The following is a 21,021-nucleotide window of genomic DNA, read 5'->3' as shown; positions in this document are numbered from 1 at the left end:
GAGATGCAGTTTTTGACACTCACAAAATTCCTCAGCGCCTCTTGCCAAAAGCGAGGCCCCACTTTCACAGTTTGATAGGTGCGAGAGATACGGTGGAGATGGGGGGTGCGATGGTGCAGAGAAGGGGGGGGGGGGCTGTGCTGTGCAGATGGGTAATGAAAGTGTTGGACTGGACAGAACAGAACAGAGAAAGAGGTATAGGACCGTTACATGAGGCATGAAGATGGGGCTCACGCCGTTGGCTGTGAGATAGAACAAAAGGTCAAGTGAATTCCAGTCAGGGACGGGAGGAGGGACAAGACGGATGGGGAAGGAGGGGGGAGGGGTACAGGCAGATCCTGGAACGAGCCCACTCAGGACTGGCACTGCCAAAGCAAACCTGCCCCTCGATACCAAGGACGGGCATAAAACACCTCAAACAAAACACCTAGCGTTAGCATTATCCTGATTTAGCACTAGCCACCACTGACAGGAAGTAAGGATGGCTGTCTTTATGTCCACTGTACTAATTAGGGAGAAGAAGAGGCAAGGCAGAAGGGAAAGGCCTCTGTCTGAATGGAGGATACAGAGAAGCCAAGAGGCCAGCCTTCTCAAAGGCCATTAACATCCCAAGGGACTTACAGTAGTACGATACAGGCAGGGACTCACTGGAGCGCTATAACACACACTATCCAGGCCTTGACTGTTAAGTCCCTGGATATAAATATGAGCAAGGGACTGCTGCCACTAAGAGAAGTGCGCCACGACTTCCTGATCAGACCGTATTGTGATGAGATGCAGTCATTATGTTGTTCATGTTTTAGGAACGTTGATAACAAGTCAATCTGCGCTGGAAAAATACATCCTGATATAACCCTTGATAGTCGTTGCTGTGAATAGGGGCGACACTGTCCAATTTTCTTGCCAGTTTTCGAGAGAAACCTACTTCTAGTATAATGCCTGTTTTGGGTAAAAGTATCAACACATAATTGCGTATAATTTAACTTGCGTGTTGAAGAGCTATATTGCACCATTACCAGGGAGATTACGCCTCTTTGAACCGGGACATGTCTGGTTGCTTGTGGAGACATGAATCATGGTTAAAGGGTTTTTGCTGGGTGCAGAAGCATCTGAGAAAGAGGCCATTGAAATGGCTTCCAGCAAAGAGACGGGGAAGGAGCAGCCTTTGCCCAGAAGTCGTCTAATGAGCAGAGAGCATGGAGTCCACAGCAACAAACACAGAGAGCATGGAGTCCACAGCAACAAACACAGGCTGATTAGACCGCACACACACACACACGCGCGTGCGCACACACACACACACACACACGCACACACACGCACACACACACACACACACACACACACACACACACACACACACACACACACACACACACACACACACACACACACACACACAGACGCCCACTTTCTCAAATACAGTGACTGATGCATACTGTGCTGGGTCCATAGAAACAGTATAATCAAACTAGCCATAGCCCATAAACACAAACACTAAAAATACAAATGTGCTCACACATACCACTCTCTCTTTCTCTCTTTCTCTCCAACACCCGCAGCTGTTTTCCCCTTTAATACCACCTTCAAAGTGCAGCAAAACATTTCAAGTTGTGCTGACTGTGTAGCATAGCAACCTGCAGCGACGCAAATGGCTTCTTTGTGCTGCCCCCGAAAAGAGGTAAGAGACGGAGGGAGCGAGAGAGCAGGGGAACAATGGAGACGGGAAAAGAGAGCGAGGACAGAGTGCATCCACAAGGAGCTGATGCATTAATGGCAAAGAGGGAACCAAGAGGAGACGGGGAGGGGGGAAGAGGAGAGGAAAGAGAGGGGGATTGGGGCTCTTGGGGGACTCCCAGAGGGGGGGGGGGGGGGTGTTGGCCTATAGCCTTCCACTCAAGCAACCTCATGCTCGAAAAACCTTGCTTACAGAGAGAGGGAAGCATTATGTCTTGCCAGACCGGACACTTTTAGAGAGAGCTTGTACTGCAGGCTACTAGATGCCAACCCAAGACATTATATACTGCATCTAGAAACAACATCCTTTCATCATGTCCTACAAAGCATTCTGCTGGCTTGGTCTGTTTCCCCTCCATTAGTTCTAAGGTTTGAGCACTGTGGGTGTTTGCACTTTTCCCAGTTCGACACACACAGACACACACACACCGTACACACACACACCGATAAAGAATCTGGTGGTCTGAAATACGGTGTGCAACGTCAGGTTGTCAAAGGCTCTAAAGTGCAGGTGGGACAGTGGACAGTGGGTTAAATGGCCATTAACCTCCCCAGTCTGTGGTCCCCTTGCCAAGGATATTGATCAAAGCTATGCTGGCTCCCTCTCTCTCTTCCTCTTTCTCTCTCTGGCGGAAATAGAGCCTTTGAAGGGTGATGGCTAAGCCCCGGTGCAAGGATCTGACTCAAAGCCCCACTGTAGTGGAGTTAATGCCTGTGTCTCTCCCACTCGCAGGTTCAAAAGCAGGGCTGTCCGCTGACAGAGCAGGTTGGGGACAGAGGGGGACGTGGCCGCCAGCCGAGAGCTGGATTACTGTCTGTCTTCTCTGGGCCTCTGGGGATATGGTGATGGAGACTCCTCTTTCTCTCTCTTCTCATCCCTCCTCTCCTCCCTCTCTGCATTTCATCTCCTGCTGTTTGATCTCTCTCTCTCTCTATATATATATATATATATATATATGTGTGTGTTAATGTTTTTTTCTGTCTCTATAGAGACTAAGTCAAGCTGTGTTGCTTTCTATCACTCTCTCCCACTATCCTTGTATCACTATGGCTCTCTGTCTCACTATGGCTCTCTGTCTCACTATGGCTCTCTGTATCACTATGGCTCACTATGGCTCTCTGTATCACTATGGCTCTCTGTATCACTATGGCTCTCTGTATCACTATGGCTCTCTGTATCACTATGGCTCTCTGTATCACTATGGCTCACTGTCTCACTATGGCTCTCTGTCTCACTATGGCTCTCTGTATCACTATGGCTCTCTGTCTCACTATGGCTCTCTGTCTCACTATGACTCTCTGTCTCACTATGGCTCTCTGTCTCACTACGGCTCTCTGTCTCACTATGGCTCTCTGTCTCACTATGGCTCTCTGTCTCACTATGGCTCACTGTCTCACTATGGCTCTCTGTATCACTATGGCTCACTGTATCACTATGGCTCACTGTCTCACTATGGCTCTCTGTATCACTATGGCTCACTGTATCACTATGGCTCTCTGTCTCAATATGGCTCTCTGTATCACTATGGCTCTCTGTATCACTATGGCTCTCTGTCTCACTATGGCTCTCTGTCTCACTATGGCTCTCTCTCACTATGGCTCTCTTTCTCACTATGGCTCTCTGTCTCACTATGGCTCTCTGTCTCACTATGGCTCTCTGTCTCACTATGGCTCTCTGTCTCACTATGGCTCTCTGTATCACTATGGCTCTCTGTCTCACTATGGCTCTCTGTCTCACTATGGCTCTCTGTATCACTATGGCTCTCTGTCTCACTATGGCTCTCTGTATCACTATGGCTCTCTGTCTCACTATGGCTCTCTGTCTCACTATGGCTCTCTGTATCACTATGGCTCACTATGGCTCTCTGTATCACTATGGCTCTCTGTCTCACTATGGCTCTCTGTCTCACTATGGCTCTCTGTCTCACTATGGCTCTGTGTATCACTATGGCTCTCTGTCTCACTATGGCTCTCTGTCTCACTATGGCTCTCTGTCTCGCTATGGCTCTCTGTCTCACTATGGCTCTCTGTCTCACTATGGCTCTCTGTCTCACTATGGCTCTCTGTCTCACTATGGCTCTCTGTCTCACTATGGCTCTCTGTATCACTATGGCTCTCTGTCTCACTATGGCTCACTGTATCACTATGGCTCTCTGTATCACTATGGCTCTCTGCATCACTATGGCTCTCTGCATCACTATGGCTCTCTGTATATGACATGATTCTCCCTGGCGGAAACCTTCAATCTTCTTCCTTCTATTGCTGTTTTTCTCTCACTTCTCCCATCTCTCTCTCTCTCTCTCTCTGTCTTTCCTCCCCAGTTAGTGTCCAACTGAGGAACTAATGTTTCCCAATGAACTACTGTGTATTCCTTGTTTATGATGTAACCAATTATTTGAGTTCTGTTTGCTATACAGTACTTAAGGTTTATTAGGTGCAGGTCTTTGTTAGACAGAATATGCATCCATGATTGATTGTCTATGTACAATACAAGCACACCTCCCCAGTCTGTGGTCTGGGAAGGTGTGCTTGTATTGTCTGATGTCATTTACAAAATAAAAATAGCTCCTAACACTCTACTCAGCAAACTGGATGTAGTCTGTTTGCCATCCGTTTTATCCCAAAGCTACCCACCACTGCGACCTGTATGCTCTCGTTGGCTGGCCCTCACTACATATCCGTCGCCAAACCCACCGGCTTCAGGTCATCTATAAGTCTTTGCTAGGTAAAGCCCCGCCTTATCTCAGCTCACTGGTCACCTTAGCAACACGCACCTGTAGCACGCGCTCCAGCAGGTATATTGCACTGGTCATCCCCAAAGCCAACACTTCCTTTGGCCGCCTTTCCTTCTTGTTCTCTGCTGCCAATGCCTGGAACGAATTGCAAAAATCTCTGAAGCTGGGGTCTTATATCTCCCTCACTAATTTTAAGCATCAGCTGTCAGAGCAGCTTACCGATGATCACTGTACCTGTACACAGCCAATCTGTAAATAGCACACCCAACTACCTCATCCCCATATTGTTACTTATCCTCTTGCTCTTTTGCACCCCAGTATCTCTACTTGCACATCATCATCTGCACATCCATCACTCCAGTATTAATGCTAAATTGTAATTATTTTCACCTCTAGGGCCTATTTATTGCCTACCTCACTACTCTTCTACATTTGCACACACTGTACATAGATTTTTCTGTTTTTCTTTTATTTTGTGTTAAATGACTGTACGTTTGTTTATGTGTAACTCTGTGTTGTTGTTTTTGTCGCACTGCTTTGCTTTATCTTGGCTAGGTCGCAGTTGTAAAGGAGAACTTGTTCTCAACTGGCCTACATGGTTAAATAAAGGTGAAATAAATCTTCTTTTTTTTTCAATAAACACGCTTTGTCTGGGTTTGCTCAAGCATAGCCTCCCTCACACGAGGAATGATGAGGAACGATGAGTCACTACGAAGCAGTTACACCAAATAACACCATTCAAACAGACAAGGGGCATTGAAAGACAGCTGGGAGAACAAAAGGCTTTGTGTTTCCCCACCTCCACCACTTAGACCTCGTAATGCCAACCACGCTGATTCTAACATCCCCTTTCCAACACCCAGCTTCACGTCGCGTCTTGAGATCACTTCTCTGTTGTTGCTCTGGGCATGTGAAAGCAGAGTAGGGTCCACAGGGAAGGGAGGAGAGGGAAAGGGGGGGGGGGGGTATTTTGGAATTGAGAAAACCTGGGAATATCCGGTTTCACTCCCTGAAGAGATTATGTGTTGATCCGATTCGACAAAGGGCCCGAGGAGACAGGTTGTAAAGGCAGGCCGCCCCCTCCCTGGTCCTTTGCAGCACCTCAGAACCGTCCACCGCTGAGACACGGCTAAAGCACGGAGGGATGGAGGAGGGCGGTATACTGCAGACTGCAGGCATGGTGGTGGCCAGTGTTCGGTTGCTTCACAGACAGCCGGCCTGTAACTCCGTGATTACCGTGGCCTAATGGATTCATCTCTGAAGAGGCCCCGCTCTCTTCTCTCTCTCTCACACACAATCAAAAATCCACCTCCTTAGATTCCCTTTCCCCTGTAAAACACCGTGCATCACATCCTTTGAGAGTCATCTCTTTTCCATCTCTTTCTTTCCTGGGCTGAGGGAAATTCATCAGAGTGTTGGAATACTACTAAGAGTGGGTTATTTCCGTCCGCGGCTGTCTGTTGGATATTAAATAGGAATTGAAATAGGATTGTTCAGACATCTATCACGGTCACATAAAAGACAGCTTGTGAGAGGAAACGGACATCCTCTCCACTTCCCAGCCATCCAAGCGCATCCCTATCATAGCCCTATCTATCTTCGGCCCACTCTGTAGGGTCCCTAGGGAGGGCTCGAGTGGAGATGATGGGCACAGTTTCCCTCTCTCCTTTGAGTACACTTCCACTACCGCCAAAGACAGCAGAGAAAGAGAGTGATAGAGAGAGAGAGAGAGAGAGAGAGAGAGAGAGAGAGAGAGAGAGAGAACAAGAGAGAGCATCTGATCCTGTTTTTAAATAAAGCCATCCATAAATGATGGGGGCTGTGGAAGGGAAGTGGGAGAGGATGCGGGTTAGAGGACCACGGGGGTAAGAGACAGGCACACTGAGAGAGGGTTTCATCCGGTGGAGGTGGTGGTAGCCAAGCAGTGGTGAGGGCGAGGGCCAGTCACCGTGCTGTTCAAAGTGCCGCGATCAAAGCTGTAGCCGCGGCAAGTTTTGCAGCCACTACTCTTGCCGCCCGGAGGGACAGGCCCGGAAACTCCGTGTCCCAGAGTTCCCCGTGGGAGCTACATCCTGCCACCCTGGGAGATCAACACTCCTTCACTGCTGGCGGAGGATGACGAACAAGTGTTTCAGGAAAGTCTGAGAAAATCGGATGACACTCAGAAACTCCAAATCAATCAATCAATCAAATGTATTTATGAAGCCCTTCTTACATCAACCAATGTCACAAAGTGCTGTACAGAAACCCAGCCTAAAACCCCAAACAGCAAGCAATGCAGGTGTAGAAGCAACAGACTAATCCTAGTTTCAGCCCATACTGTTACTGAATGCCCTTTAGTTGACTCCATTTGGGATCAACAACGCTCCACTGTGGCACTGGATACAGAGGATCCCATTACTGTGGGTCACTGAAGACCAAGACAGGCTTAGAATAAACGTCCTGTGTATAGGCCTGTGTCTTTGGCTGTTTATTCTTGGCTAGCAAAGAGATAGAGTGCGTGTGTGAATTACAGTTTGTAAACAGTCAGTGTATGCGTGAGTAAGTGAACGTCTCCCACGGGACTGGAAATTCTTCCCTCAGGGCTAAAAACAAGCCTGTCCCATAACACATCATGAAGGCCAGAGGGCTAGGCCCAGAGGGGTGGTCCCAGAGGGCTGGGCTCAGAGGGGTGGTCCCAAAGGGCTGGGCTCAGAGGGGAGGTCCCAGAGGGCTGGGCTCAGAGGGGTGTTCCCAGAGGGCTGGGCTCAGAGGGGTGGTTCCAGAGGGTTGGGCTCAGAGGGGTGGTCCCAGAGGGCTGGGCTCAGAGGGGAGGTCCCAGAGGGCTGGGCTCAGAAGGGTGGTCCCAGAGGGCTGGGCTCAGAGGGGTGGTCCCAGAGGGCTGGGCTCAGAGGGGAGGTCCCAGAGGGCTGGGCTCACGAGGGGAGGTCCCAGGGGTCTGGGTTCAGAGGGGAGGTCCCAGAGGGCTGGGCTCAGAGGGGTGGTCCCTGATCTAGATGTATACCTCTACTTCTTCTGTCCCTTCTCCCACTATTCACTGCCACGAAACACGATCCTCTCTTAGCTCTGAGAGCATTCTCTCCATCCTCCCCCCCCCCCACTCCACTCCCCCCTCAGTCAGTCCCAGCTGCTTCCCAGCCTCATTGTGCCCTGAGCCAAGCAAGCACCACCCCTGTTTTTTTGCACCTGACTTGTGGAAGGCTCTCTAAAAGAATCAAGGCTCTCTAAAAGAATCAAGGCTCTCTAAAAGAATCAAGGCTCTCTAAAATAATCAAGGCTCTCTAAAATAATCAAGGCTCTCTAAAATAATCAAGGCTCTCTAAAATTGAATGAATTGGTGCTTCTAGGACAATTCTAAAGTCTGATTGAGGTGAATATTGATGTGTATTACTGATGTATACAGTATATTGATGTGTATTATTGATGTGTACAGTATAATGATATGTATTATTGATGTATACAGTATACTGATGTGTATAGTATATTGATGTGTATTATTGATGTGTATAGTATATTGATGTGTATTATTGATGTATACAGTATATTGATGTGTACAGTATATTGATGTGTATTATTGATGTATACATTATATTGATGTGTATTATTGATGTGTACAGTATATTGATGTGTACAGTATATTGATGTGTATTATTGATGTGTACAGTATATTGATGTATACAGTATATTGATGTGTATTATTGATGTGCACAGTATATTGATATGTATTATTGATGTATACAGTATATTGATGTGTACAGTATAATGTGTATTATTGAAGTATAGAGTATACAGATGTGTATATTGATGTGTACAGTATATTGATGTGTACAGTATATTGATGTGTATATTGATGTGTACAGCATATTGATGTGTATTATTGATGTATACAGTATATTGATATGTACAGTATAATGTGTATTATTGAAGTATACAGTATACTGATGTGTATATTGATGTGTACAGCATATTGATGGGTATTATTGATGTATACAGTATATTGATGTGTACAGTATAATGTGTATTATTGAAGTATACAGTATACTGATGTGTATATTGATGTGTACAGTATATTGATGTGTATATTGATGTGTACATTATATTGATGTATACAGTATATTGACGTGTACAGTATATTGATGTGTATTATTGATGTGTACAGTATAATGATGTGTATTATTGATGCATACATTGCAAGGCTCATCTGTAAATGATACCTTGGTCTCAGCATGAGTCCCTGTCAAAATAAAGGTTAAATCAAAAAGACATATGTTTAGCAGATTGTATGTTATCAAGGCTCTCTAAAATAATCAAGGCTCTCTAAAATAATCAAGGCTCTCTAAAATTGAATGAATTGGTGCTTCTAGGACAATTCTAAAGTCTGATTGAGGTGAATATTGATGTGTATTACTGATGTATACAGTATATTGATGTGTATTATTGATGTGTACAGTATAATGATATGTATTATTGATGTATACAGTATACTGATGTGTATAGTATATTGATGTGTATTATTGATGTGTATAGTATATTGATGTGTATTATTGATGTATACAGTATATTGATGTGTACAGTATATTGATGTGTATTATTGATGTATACATTATATTGATGTGTATTATTGATGTGTACAGTATATTGATGTGTACAGTATATTGATGTGTATTATTGATGTGTACAGTATATTGATGTATACAGTATATTGATGTGTATTATTGATGTGCACAGTATATTGATATGTATTATTGATGTATACAGTATATTGATGTGTACAGTATAATGTGTATTATTGAAGTATAGAGTATACAGATGTGTATATTGATGTGTACAGTATATTGATGTGTACAGTATATTGATGTGTATATTGATGTGTACAGCATATTGATGTGTATTATTGATGTATACAGTATATTGATATGTACAGTATAATGTGTATTATTGAAGTATACAGTATACTGATGTGTATATTGATGTGTACAGCATATTGATGGGTATTATTGATGTATACAGTATATTGATGTGTACAGTATAATGTGTATTATTGAAGTATACAGTATACTGATGTGTATATTGATGTGTACAGTATATTGATGTGTATATTGATGTGTACATTATATTGATGTATACAGTATATTGACGTGTACAGTATATTGATGTGTATTATTGATGTGTACAGTATAATGATGTGTATTATTGATGCATACATTGCAAGGCTCATCTGTAAATGATACCTTGGTCTCAGCATGAGTCCCTGTCAAAATAAAGGTTAAATCAAAAAGACATATGTTTAGCAGATTGTATGTTAAGCCTCAGTGTCTAGCACCTCCCCGTGAGCCTACAGTCATATTTAAGAGAGGCAGTACAGACAGAGACGTATCGTATGACCTTTGTCTGTCTGTGACCAAGGTCAGACGGTCATACAGAGATCATCAGAGATCATCAGATAGCAGAGGGATCGGAGGGGAGGATGTCATTAGAGATAGTGTCTGAATGGAATCCCCCAAAAGCCACTATGTGTCTAGATAAGGAGCTGGGAGACAGTGAGAGGGCAGAGGAACAGGGAGAGGAACTGGGGCAGGTGGGCAGTGGGCTCACCATGGGGCTGTGTAGTATACCACTCAAAAGGACATGGCACATAATGTATGTTTCCTTTGTGTTTTTAGAATTTTCAAAAAAGTATGTATGCGGGTGTGTGTGTGTGTGTTTGCATAGTCACATCTGTGTGTTTGTGAGTGAGTGCATGCGTATGTCTGAGCGAGTGCGTTAGACTTAAATTGGATATTCTGCGTGTTTAATTATAGGCTGTGTGTTCCTGTCAGTGAGGCTGACTGGCCCTCTCATAGCTCCTCTCCTCCTTTCCTTTCCTTTCCTCTCCTACACACTGTCGCTGACTCCAGGTCAGAACAGAGCTATGCAAACTAATGAGAGAGAGAGAGAGAGAGAGAGAGAGAGAGAGAGAGAGAGAGAGAGAGAGAGAGAGAGAGAGAGAGAGAAGGGACGTGGTTCATTTATTTATTTTTTTACTAATTTGGTCGTGAAACTAGACATGTCAGACTATTGTCTTTCTCTTCTTGTCACGCCCTGACCTGAGTATTCTAAGTTTTCTTTATATATTTTGGTTAGGTCAGGGTGTGACGAGGGTGGTATGTGTGTTTTTGTCTCATCTAGGGTGTTTGTACTGTCTAGGGGTTTTGTAGATTTATGAGGTTGTTTCCATCTAGGTGTTTATGTAGGTCTATGGTTGCCTAGATTGGTTCTCAATTAGAGGCAGGTGTTTATCGTTGTCTCTGATTGGGAACCATATTTAGGCAGCCATCCTCCTTGGGTATTTTGTGGGTTATTGTCTATGTTATGTTGCACGTTAGCACGTGTTTATATAGAAGTCACGGTCGTGTTTTTGTTGAAGTGTTCTTCGTGTTCTTCATTAAATAAAGAAGAATGTATTCTAACCACGCTGCGCTTTGGTCCCCTCCATACGACGATCGTGACACTTCTTTCCTTCATGTTTACTTCCTCGTTTCCCTCTTTCAATTGTCCAGGGTCCTGTTGTCTCTCTGGCTGAAGCCAGAGCGTAACAGTGTTAGTGACTCAGACCAAGAGAACCTCAAGGCTCTAGGGGGAGAGTCAGAGACGTGTACCCAGCCAGTGGCCACTCTGACTGGGTAGACATAAAGCCCTGCTGCCTGGACCTCTGGGTGGCTACACTGTCACAGACACTCAGTGGAACAGTGTGCGGTGAGGTGGCTACGGTATCTATGAATAAGATATCTACTGTACATATCCACATGCTGTACATCCACAGTCACCACATGTTAGGGTGCATGATTCCAATAACGTTCCCAAAATTCACAGGTGTTCCCGAAATCCCAGTTGGATTATTCCTGGAATCAGTATGGAATAAGCAGGAAATCTATCAATCCACCAACCGGGGTATCGGAATAATCTGTATTTTGGTTTCCAGAATTTTTGCAACACTACCACAAACACAGCTATTACTTCTAGTCTATATGTAAAAGAGAGACGCAGCACTGTGGAGGCTCTTCTCCAGTGGGTATGTGGTACTCCAAAATGGGAGCCAGGGACGGGGAGCCGCAAGGGAGGACAGGGAGGAGCCGGATGATACCCCCCCACAGAGCCGACCCCCGCCAGAGGCTCAACGGAGAGCCGGATCACCACCCCCTGTCCAGAAATAGCTCCACATGCATTCCAACACTGTCTGTCCTTCTGTCTGTCTGTCTGTATGCACAGACCTGGCAGTAACACGTTTAGCTTTTAAGTTCAGCTCCTGTTCAGATGCACCGTCCATTGGTCATTTGGTAGTTTGCTTTATACAACACTATTAGTGATGGTCTTTGGTGTTTTGGGTTGTTTTATGAATGGAACTGAGCGTAGGTGACGTTGAGGGTGAATCTTTTACAATGTGTTCTCCTAACTACTTCCGTTTGAAGTGCTCTGATGACATGTTAGGGTTAAGTAGTCCTGACGCACCTTTTCATGTCCTAAATATAGTCTGGCTATTGGGCAACACCTTCCCTATTATATTAGGAACACACCTATTCTCCATAATGGTGCTTCACTGAAACAATCGTTCTAAAACAGACATAATGCAGCGTTTGACATTCCAATGGCAAAATAATGGGGGAGGAAATCATCATAGAGCCTTTTCAAACAGATAAATTGGGGCGAGAGGGGGGGATGGGTAGTTCATCTGAAATGTAACTCTGTGCGTGATCTAAACACCTTTCTCATGAAAATAATTCCTCTGGGAGTCAACAAGGGTCATAGCACTCATTTCCACAGACAAACACACACAGACACACAGACAAACACACACACACACAGACAGACACACAGACACACAGTACACTCCCTGGCTGTACCTAACCGGCGGGTGTGCCTGCTACGTGCTAATCATCATAAAAACAGGTTTAAGTTTCGGCAGTTCTACCCCCAGGCAGGTCAGGAGACTAGCATGAAGTGTAGACTAGTACAGCTGTGTGAGTTAGTAGGGGGGGGGGGCATTTTAACTACGATTTAATGGTTGTGATAGATTTAAAACGTCATGCAAAACGAACCATAGCCTTGTACAATACGTGTGTACTCCCAAATTATAAAACACAGGTGCAGGTAGGAGAAGATGAAAACGTATGAGGGTAGCATCACAGCACGACGAGGAAGAGCAAACTAAAGGCTGAGGTCATCTTCCCCAGTCATCTCTGTCTAGAACCGTAAATCAACATGGCAACCCAGGCGAGCTGCTCATTTCATGTTTCTGCTGAAGGACCTCCAGCTACAGCCAGCCACAGTAGACAGGGCTGTTGGTTTTATTTCATCTCTGTTTTGGTTTGTAGCTCATGCAGTTTCTATTATAGATGAATCAAGTGGAAAGGGTTAGGGCAGGGAACTAAGCTTGTTTATACAGGGCTCTTGATGCCCTAATGGTCCACTGCACTGAGAATGTGGCTTTAAGCTAAAAACATAGTCACAAGAAACATTAAAAAGTCACTGTGACTGTGATGTGTGTGTGTGTGTGTGTGTGTGTGTGTGTGTGTGCGTGTGTGTGTGTGTGTGTGTGTGTGTGTGTGTGTGTGTGTGTGTGTAGTGGCTGTGTGAGTGATGCAAGGTGTTTGATGCTATTTGTCATTATCGCTCAAATCAAAAATATATCACCCCACTAATTACAGAAACACCTGTTGTGTGTTATACAATAATCATTATAATACTTGTGGAGGGTCAAGTAGGCAAGTGAATAATTCTTTGGAGAGGTGTTTAACATTGCCTAACGCCTCTAATGAAATTAGAAATAATTCAAAATATGTGTGAAGCTACAGTATGCTATAGTATGACAAAGAATATTCTCTGACCCGCAACAGACAAGGAATCAGGCGTAGTCAATCAGAGAGCATAAACAGAGATGTGACTGTGGTGTGGGACTGTGGGAGAAGCCTGAATGACTGTCATGAGTTACTTAGATATTCCCTGGGACAGTCCTTGCTGTGCTGTGAGTGGGAGAATGTTCCAGGCCTGACTTGGATGAGATAGTTCCCATGGTGCAGCACCCCCACACAGGGAAGAGACACAGTACATGACAGTATTGGCTGGATGAATACTCAGACTGGCTGACGAGCATCATAACCCATGACCGTGAGCACCCAGTACTGGTCACTGATTGGTGCACAGACCTATTGTGACCCAGTGTCAGTTAGCTTGGCCAATCACAGCTCGGAATGGGGTTAGGAATGGTGACATTTGAACTCAAGGAGCAACGGTTTGTCAGTCATCGCTGGCTTTTTATATAAAAGTCCTCGCTACTGCTATTTAGATACACAAATACACAGATGCCAAAGACAGATAAACAGACATGCATACACAGACTATGCCCTCTCCCACAATACATACACACACACACACACACAAACACAGACAAACATTCTCATTTGCATTCCACTCAATCAGTTTCTAATTGACTTAATCCTCCAGATGGTCCGTGGCGTAATGCAGGGGGAATACAAAGCAGCTGCCAGTTTCCCTCTGGTTCTGGACAGCCATAATGGCCCTGTTTCTGTTTATGCCTATTTAAATTAACCATCCTATTCACGAAGACACCGGTTCACACACACACACGCACGCACGCACACACACACACACACACACACACACACACACACACACACACACACACACACACACACACACACACAGTCATGACCCTAATTAGATCAACCTCACCTCTGTTTTCTTCCATCCTGTGAATACTAGAAACCCTGCTGGTCTGGAGAACAACAGATCACCGAGGCTAAACTAATCAATGGTCTACTGACACACTAAAACAATAGGCACCGTGACCTTGTTAATGGCAATACACGTCCTACCAAACCCACTGAGACCAATCAGACCACAGAGGCCGTAAAAGTGTAAATGAGGAGGCTAGACTCCAGCTCCTGAAACAGAACACACCTCAAGGACTAATCAATAATGATTGAATCAGTGATATTCGGAGACCACGGGGAGTCTCTTGTGTTCAACTGATATGTTATTACTAATGCACTCTCCATCTTATTACTCGACACTAACTAGGTGGATGGCAGATGGAGTGAAACCAACTGAGCTGATCCTGGTACATTGTTATACAGAGTTGCTGTTGGGTGGTTATAGACAGTGGTGTAAAGTACTTCAGTAAAAATACTTGAAAGTATTACTTAAGTATTTTTGGGGGTATCTGTACTTTGCTTTACTATTTATATTTTTGACAACTTCTACTTTAACTGCACTACATTCCTAAAGAAAATAATGTACCTTTAGCAATTACATTTACTTTTGATACTTAAGTATATTTAAAACAAAATCATTTTAAGACTTTTACTCAAGTAGTATTTTACTGAGTGACTTTCACTTTTACTTGAGTCATTTTCCATGAAGTTGGGCTTATTGTTTACGGAAGTATGACAATTGGGTACTTTCTCTACCACTGGTTATAGATTACAGGAGGCGTTCTACAGACCCTGGTCCTGTGCTACACACCAGTAAGTTATAGCCACCATATTGGCTGTAGTTTATGAACGCCAGCGAGGGGTCTACTGCATATGCAAAAGCTTCTTCACAGTAATTACATAGTGGGTCCAGATAGTGGCCATGCAGCCAGGCAAAACGGAGTGGAAAAGACACATGGTCCCTGGCAATACCCTGCTGCTGCGAGCGCACGGGAGAGAGGGGGGGGGGGGGGGGGGGGGGAAGAGTGAGAGGGCAGAAGAGGGGGTGATGAGAAGGGTGGAATTAAAAGTATGGAAAAAAGAAGGGCAGGAAGTCAGAGGCAGAAACCTGACCTTTCTCTCTTTATTGAAATGTTTGAGTGTTTTTACCATGGGAGAACATCCGTTAACTCATTTACATCTGGAGTGAAAACATGAGCATCTGTGTTTGATACGAACCAAGGAGTTAATAGGCAGGCATGTGAGCACACATACTCTTGAGTGTAACTTGCTTGAGGCTGGTAGGCTGGGTGGGTGATATCATGTTGGTAGATGGAGTAAAGAGAGAGGGGGGGTTATTGTCTCTTTACTGAAAATAAAAGGCTAATCACCCATTGTCAGTGATCATCAAAGGGTTAGATATGGACAGACAGAAGCACAACCCTGCTACCATTACAGAAGCCCCCCCCCCCCCCTCGGTCCAAAGCTATGGAGGAGATAAGGAATACTTCTGACCCACTGATTCCTTCCTCCCAGCCACAGAGACTTCTTCAGCCCTCACTGTCAGACTCAAGTAGATTTACTCTCAGGGTCAACACCAGGTCCCTCCCACACATAGAAAATCCCCTCAAAAGAAAACACTCTCAGCTATATGACCGTGTAAAATGGCAATACCCCCATCATCATCATCGGTTGCGAGGATGTTTTTAGGTTTAGGAATGTTTATGGCAATAGACGGGGATTCCCCTGGGGGTTCAATTACATACCCAGGCTTCTCAGTTACTCAGTCAGCCAGTCAGAGATGTTTCAGATACTGTTTTGACCAGTCTGTGGATCTCTAAGCTGCACTTACAGCTTCAGCCTGAAGGCCCTGGGCTGAGAGCTGAAACTAGAGCATGGCATTCCACACAGATGGGCCACAATCACCCCCTCTCAAGTCTGGAGATGTGGTGTCAATGGGGCAAACCCAAATTGCTTTCCCACCATGGCGGGCATCTGTATTCTAAACCCCTCAGATAGAGGGTCTATAGCTGGAACCAAACACTGACTGACCCATTATCGACAAAGAGGCATAATAAGTCAGTTAACGTCCAGAGAAACACTATTTGCAGCCATTTGGCACTGATAGGAGTGGATTGAGAGCTAGTGCAACTGTAACCACAGTCAAACACAACTGAAACAGTATGGATGGGTTGAGATCATTTCTGTGGGCCAGTCAGTCGGCCGGCCATACTGCTTCAGCCCCTGCTCCTGCCCCTCTCCGACCCCCCAGCAGTCTTCTGGCCACTGGACAGAGCATGGGAACAGCCCGGCCACACGCAGTGCTCCGCAGAGAGAGGAATGTAAACAGAGTGCAGCGCTGAGAGAAAGGGCTGGCACTGGAGATTTTCAGCAAAGGAAACAATCATAAATAGCAGATGCCTCAAGCAAAAGTACGCCAGTCAGTCAGTCGACATGGTCAAAGCAATTCAGCAGAAAGAGATGGCTGCTTGAAAAACCCAAAATGATTGAAGCAGCCCTCCCACGGTTGCAGACATGGACTGTCATCACTGCCAAGCTGAGCAGCCAGAGGGATTGATTTGTCATCAGCCTTTAGGAGATAGATGCAGAGAGCAGAAATAGTCTTACCTGACGTGTCCCACATGTTCAACTCAATCCTCTGTTTTTCGATTTCAAAACTGGCCGTGTAGTTTTCAAAAACGGTGGGGACATAGTTCTGGAAAAGGGGTGCATCTTGATTAGTAAAGCACTAATAGCAAAGGCGTAGGTTAGACGTTCAACTACGTACATGTAATGTATCATACAAATATATTGGCTATATTAAAACAATATAGGTCTAGTTGCTAATAACACCCCGATACCATATTAACGACAATAGGAAAACGAATACACTCCGAAATACATTATATGAGTCTATATTCTTTAATCACTAATAATAATGACCATTTTATATTTAAAGATGCACATTATTTCCCTGTCTTTCAGTTTCCGTCTCTCTCTCTCTCTCTCTCTCTCTCTCTCTCTTTCTCTTTCTCTCTAGAGAAATGTCTAACGCAGGTGCGTGCACACCTCTGGCTCATAATTTAAATCAAGACATTGTGGTTAAATGATTAGAATAAATAAGCTCTGGTTGTTCTATTTGGTTTCGGTGTCCGTCTTGACATTTATTTTTTGCTTCATTCCCAACCGCGATGACCTACAGTACACACACCACTCTTAAATGATCCAGTTGCCTGTTTTCAAGTGTTGACAGTCGTGCTCATAACGCAAGACTTCATAGCCTATATATATCAGGACACTTACCTCCGGATAGCAGTCCTTCGCAAAAACATGTAGGAGCGCAGTTTTACCACATTGCGTATCTCCGACCACCACGATCTTACAGCGGCTGCCTTGACTTTCCATCTTTGTCTGTCAGTGTGTCTGTTCTGGACGCGGATCGGTTTCATTCACCATCCGATGTGGATATAAGGTGAGACTGGAACTCAAGGAAAACCCAGCAGGTACATGCCCCGATTGTGGCGCGCCCTACTATGTGTCCTCCCCTGTCCACCCCGTGCAGCCCTCGGTTCCCACGGTTACACCAGCTATCCTCTCAATGCCTGTTTACACCCACCTTGCCCGCAACAGCAGCCCTCAGCAGCAGCACGCAGACCCCCCCTCCAAACTCGTTAATTGGCCACGCCTTGCCCATACACGCTCCCAACAACAGCGAGTTGGTCCTCGTGCCTCCGTGCTCATTTACTTGTTTGATAGCTAGTCTCTTTACTTGTCTAACAGTGGCGCAGTGGCGCACATATTATAATTGGGCTACATCTCATTACTTTTATTTATAGCTTTGAGGATAGTGTTGAGATACGCATTTCAACGAATGTACTGACTGTTTATTACATAGTTAGAAACTGGAAAACTAGACTAATAATTAGTCGAACAGTTTATAAACGGGGTATAAACCCCTTTACAAATGATTTATAGGTCTAACGTATATTTTAATGTTAAGTGGGAGTGTCTTATACAAAACAAATGAAAAGTAAAGTATTTTTGTATTATGCATTGGAGAGGTAGGCTACAACTATGGGGGGATGAAGCGTGTATGGTGTGATGGATCGTATGGTGTGATGGATCGTGTCCCCCTTGTGACCTGAGTTTTAGTAGATAGCTAGAGGACAGAGAACAAGCCACTGGTAATTACATATCAGTTATCACTGTATCTTGAAGCATCATGTTGTGGAAGTCGAAAGTCTTAACCCACTCAGCCCAACCCTGTCTTATTACATATCAATGGATCACTTCCCTATCCACAACTCGAATTGCTTCATTTGGAAGCTCTTCGATTGAAACGTCCATGTTTCACGCACTTTTGTTGTTTCAAGTGAGATATAAATGCCACCTGAGGCAGACCGGTTTACAATTCAGTGAGGTCTCAAACTAGTTGTTACATACTTTTTTCAACAGGCTTTTACTGCCTCCCTTTGGTGAGGAGTGGTATTTTATCCATACGAAAAGAAACCTACGCTGAGCCATCAGCATTAGCCTACCACCAGTGTCTGCATCTTCCCGAAAGATTATTGAACCAAGAATATATTGTTTTGGGGGGTTTCAATGGGCCTAAATGATTCATAAGTAATATATAATATATTTTCAGAAATAGGGTTTCTGTTGTATGATACAGACTACATTTAACTTGTAGAAGCCTAGGCATTACTGAATTCCACCAATACATATCTTATTTACTTAAACTTTCTCAGCATGCAGTTGGTCAGAGATGAGGTACAGAGAGTACCATTACATGGCTGTGTGAGCTCCCCTTCCCTCCTGTCCATGACTAACTCCACTCTATGACACAAGTCATATATTTTAACCAGAGTTAAACGCAATGAGCTGTGCAGTGCTTCTTCTGAGCAGCAGGTGGACACAGAGCACAGTCTCTCTCTGGTCCAGTGGTGGCAATGTATGAAAGTAACTTTTACAGTGTTCCATATTTCTATGAAATACAATTTATAATTAGAAACAATATGAGTGAAATAGCTTTACTTCCCAAAAATTGTAATTAAGTATGTTAAAAAAAAGCCATGTTTTTTCTTTTTTTTTTTTTTAATTTCACCTTTATTTAACCAGGTAGGCTAGTTGAGAACAAGTTCTCATTTGCAACTGCGACCTGGCCAAGATAAGGCATAGCAGTGTGAACAGACAACACAGAGTTACACATGGAGTAAACAATTAACAAGTCAATAACACAGTAGAAAAAAGGGGAGTCTATATATACATTGTGTGCAAAAGGCATGAGAAGGTAGGCAAATAATTACAATTATGCAGATTAACACTAGAGTGATAAATGATCAGATGGTTATGTAAAGGTAGAGATATTGGTGTGCAAAAGAGCAGAAAAATAAATAAATAAAAACAGTATGGGGATGAGGTAGGTGAAAATGGGTGGGCTATTTACCAATAGACTATGTACAGCTGCAGCGATCGGTTAGCTGCTCAGATAGCAGATGTTTGAAGTTGGTGAGGGAGATAAAAGTCTCCAACTTCAGCGATTTTTGCAATTCGTTCCAATCACAGGCAGCAGAGAACTGGAACGAAAGGCGGCCAAATGAGGTGTTGGCTTTAGGGATGATCAGTGAGATACACCTGCTGAGTATGCACAGACCAGCTACACCTCTTCCCCTGCTTGGACTGGTCACAAACAACAGAATGGTGTGGGAATATCCAGAGCCTTCAGAAAGTATTCCCCCTCTGGACTGTTTCCACATTTTGTTGTGTTACAGCCTGAATGCAAAATTGATTATGTTTAGATTTTGTATCACTGGCCTACCCACAATACCCTGTAATGTCAAAGTGGAATTGTGATTTTAGACATTTTTACACATGAATTAAAACATAGAAAAGCTTTTGAGTATTCAAGCCTTTTGTTATGGCAAGCCTAAATAAGTTCAGGAGTGAAAATTGGCTAAACAAGTCACATAATAAGTTGAATGGACTCACTCTGTGTGCAATAATAGTGTTTAACATGATTTTTAATGACCACCTAATCGCTGTACCCCACACTTACAATTATCTGTAAGGTCCCTCAGTTGAGCAGTGAATTTCAAACACAAATTCAACCACAAAGACCAGAGAGGTTTTCCAATGCCTCGCAAAGAAAGGCAACTATTGGTAGGTGGGTAAACTTTAAAAAGCAGACATTGAATATCCCTTTGAGCATGGTGAAGTTATAAATTACACTTAAAACCAGTCACTACAAAGCAGTGGTGGAAAAAGTACCCATTTGCCATACTTGAGTAAAAGTAAAGATACTTTAATAGAAAATGAGTCACACAGTAAAATAGTACTTGAGTAAAAGTCTAAAAGTATTTGGATTTGTCACATCCTGACCATAGAAAGCTTTTATTTTCTCTGGTGGAGTAGGTCAGGGCGTAACTGGGGGGTGTTCTAGTTTATTATTTCTATGTGTAGTCTAGTTTTTGTATTTCTATGTTGGCCTGGTATGGTTCCCAATCAGAGGCAGCTGTCTATCGTTGTCTCTGATTGGGGATCATATTTAAGTAGCCTTTTCCCACCTGTTGTTTGTGGGATCTTGTTTTTGTATTGTTGCTTCTGAGCCCTTCAAGGCTGTACGTTTGTTTGTTTGTTTCGCTTTATTGTTTTGTTGCTGGTTCACATTTAAATAAAACATGATGAACCCAAATGCGCCATGGTCTACCCATTTCGACGAGCGTTACAGGATTTAAATATACTTAAGTATCAAAAGTAAATGCAATTGATCAAATATACTTAAGTATCGAAAGTAAATGTATAAATAATTTCAAAGTCCTTATGTTAAGCAAACCAGACGGCATATTTTCTTGTTTTTTATT

General features: G+C 44.0%; 1 protein-coding gene across 1 annotated transcript in view; it reads right to left on the bottom strand.

Annotated features, from left to right (window-relative positions):
• Positions 1-17,859, bottom strand: part of LOC139421148 (rho-related GTP-binding protein RhoN-like) — a 46,765-nt gene extending 28,906 nt beyond the window's left edge. The window contains exons 1-2 of the mRNA XM_071171752.1: positions 17,465-17,859; positions 16,790-16,877 (exon numbers count right to left, since the gene is read on the bottom strand). Coding sequence (XP_071027853.1) covers positions 16,790-16,877; positions 17,465-17,566 — 190 coding nt within the window. The 5' untranslated portion in view covers positions 17,567-17,859. The remainder of the gene's footprint in view (positions 1-16,789; positions 16,878-17,464) is intronic.
• Positions 17,860-21,021: the final 3,162 nt, after the last annotated feature.

The sequence above is a fragment of the Oncorhynchus clarkii genome, chromosome 12 (genome assembly GCF_045791955.1).
Source record: "Oncorhynchus clarkii lewisi isolate Uvic-CL-2024 chromosome 12, UVic_Ocla_1.0, whole genome shotgun sequence".
NCBI lineage: Eukaryota > Metazoa > Chordata > Actinopteri > Salmoniformes > Salmonidae > Oncorhynchus > Oncorhynchus clarkii.
This window is presented reverse-complemented; position numbering and strand designations above follow the sequence as displayed.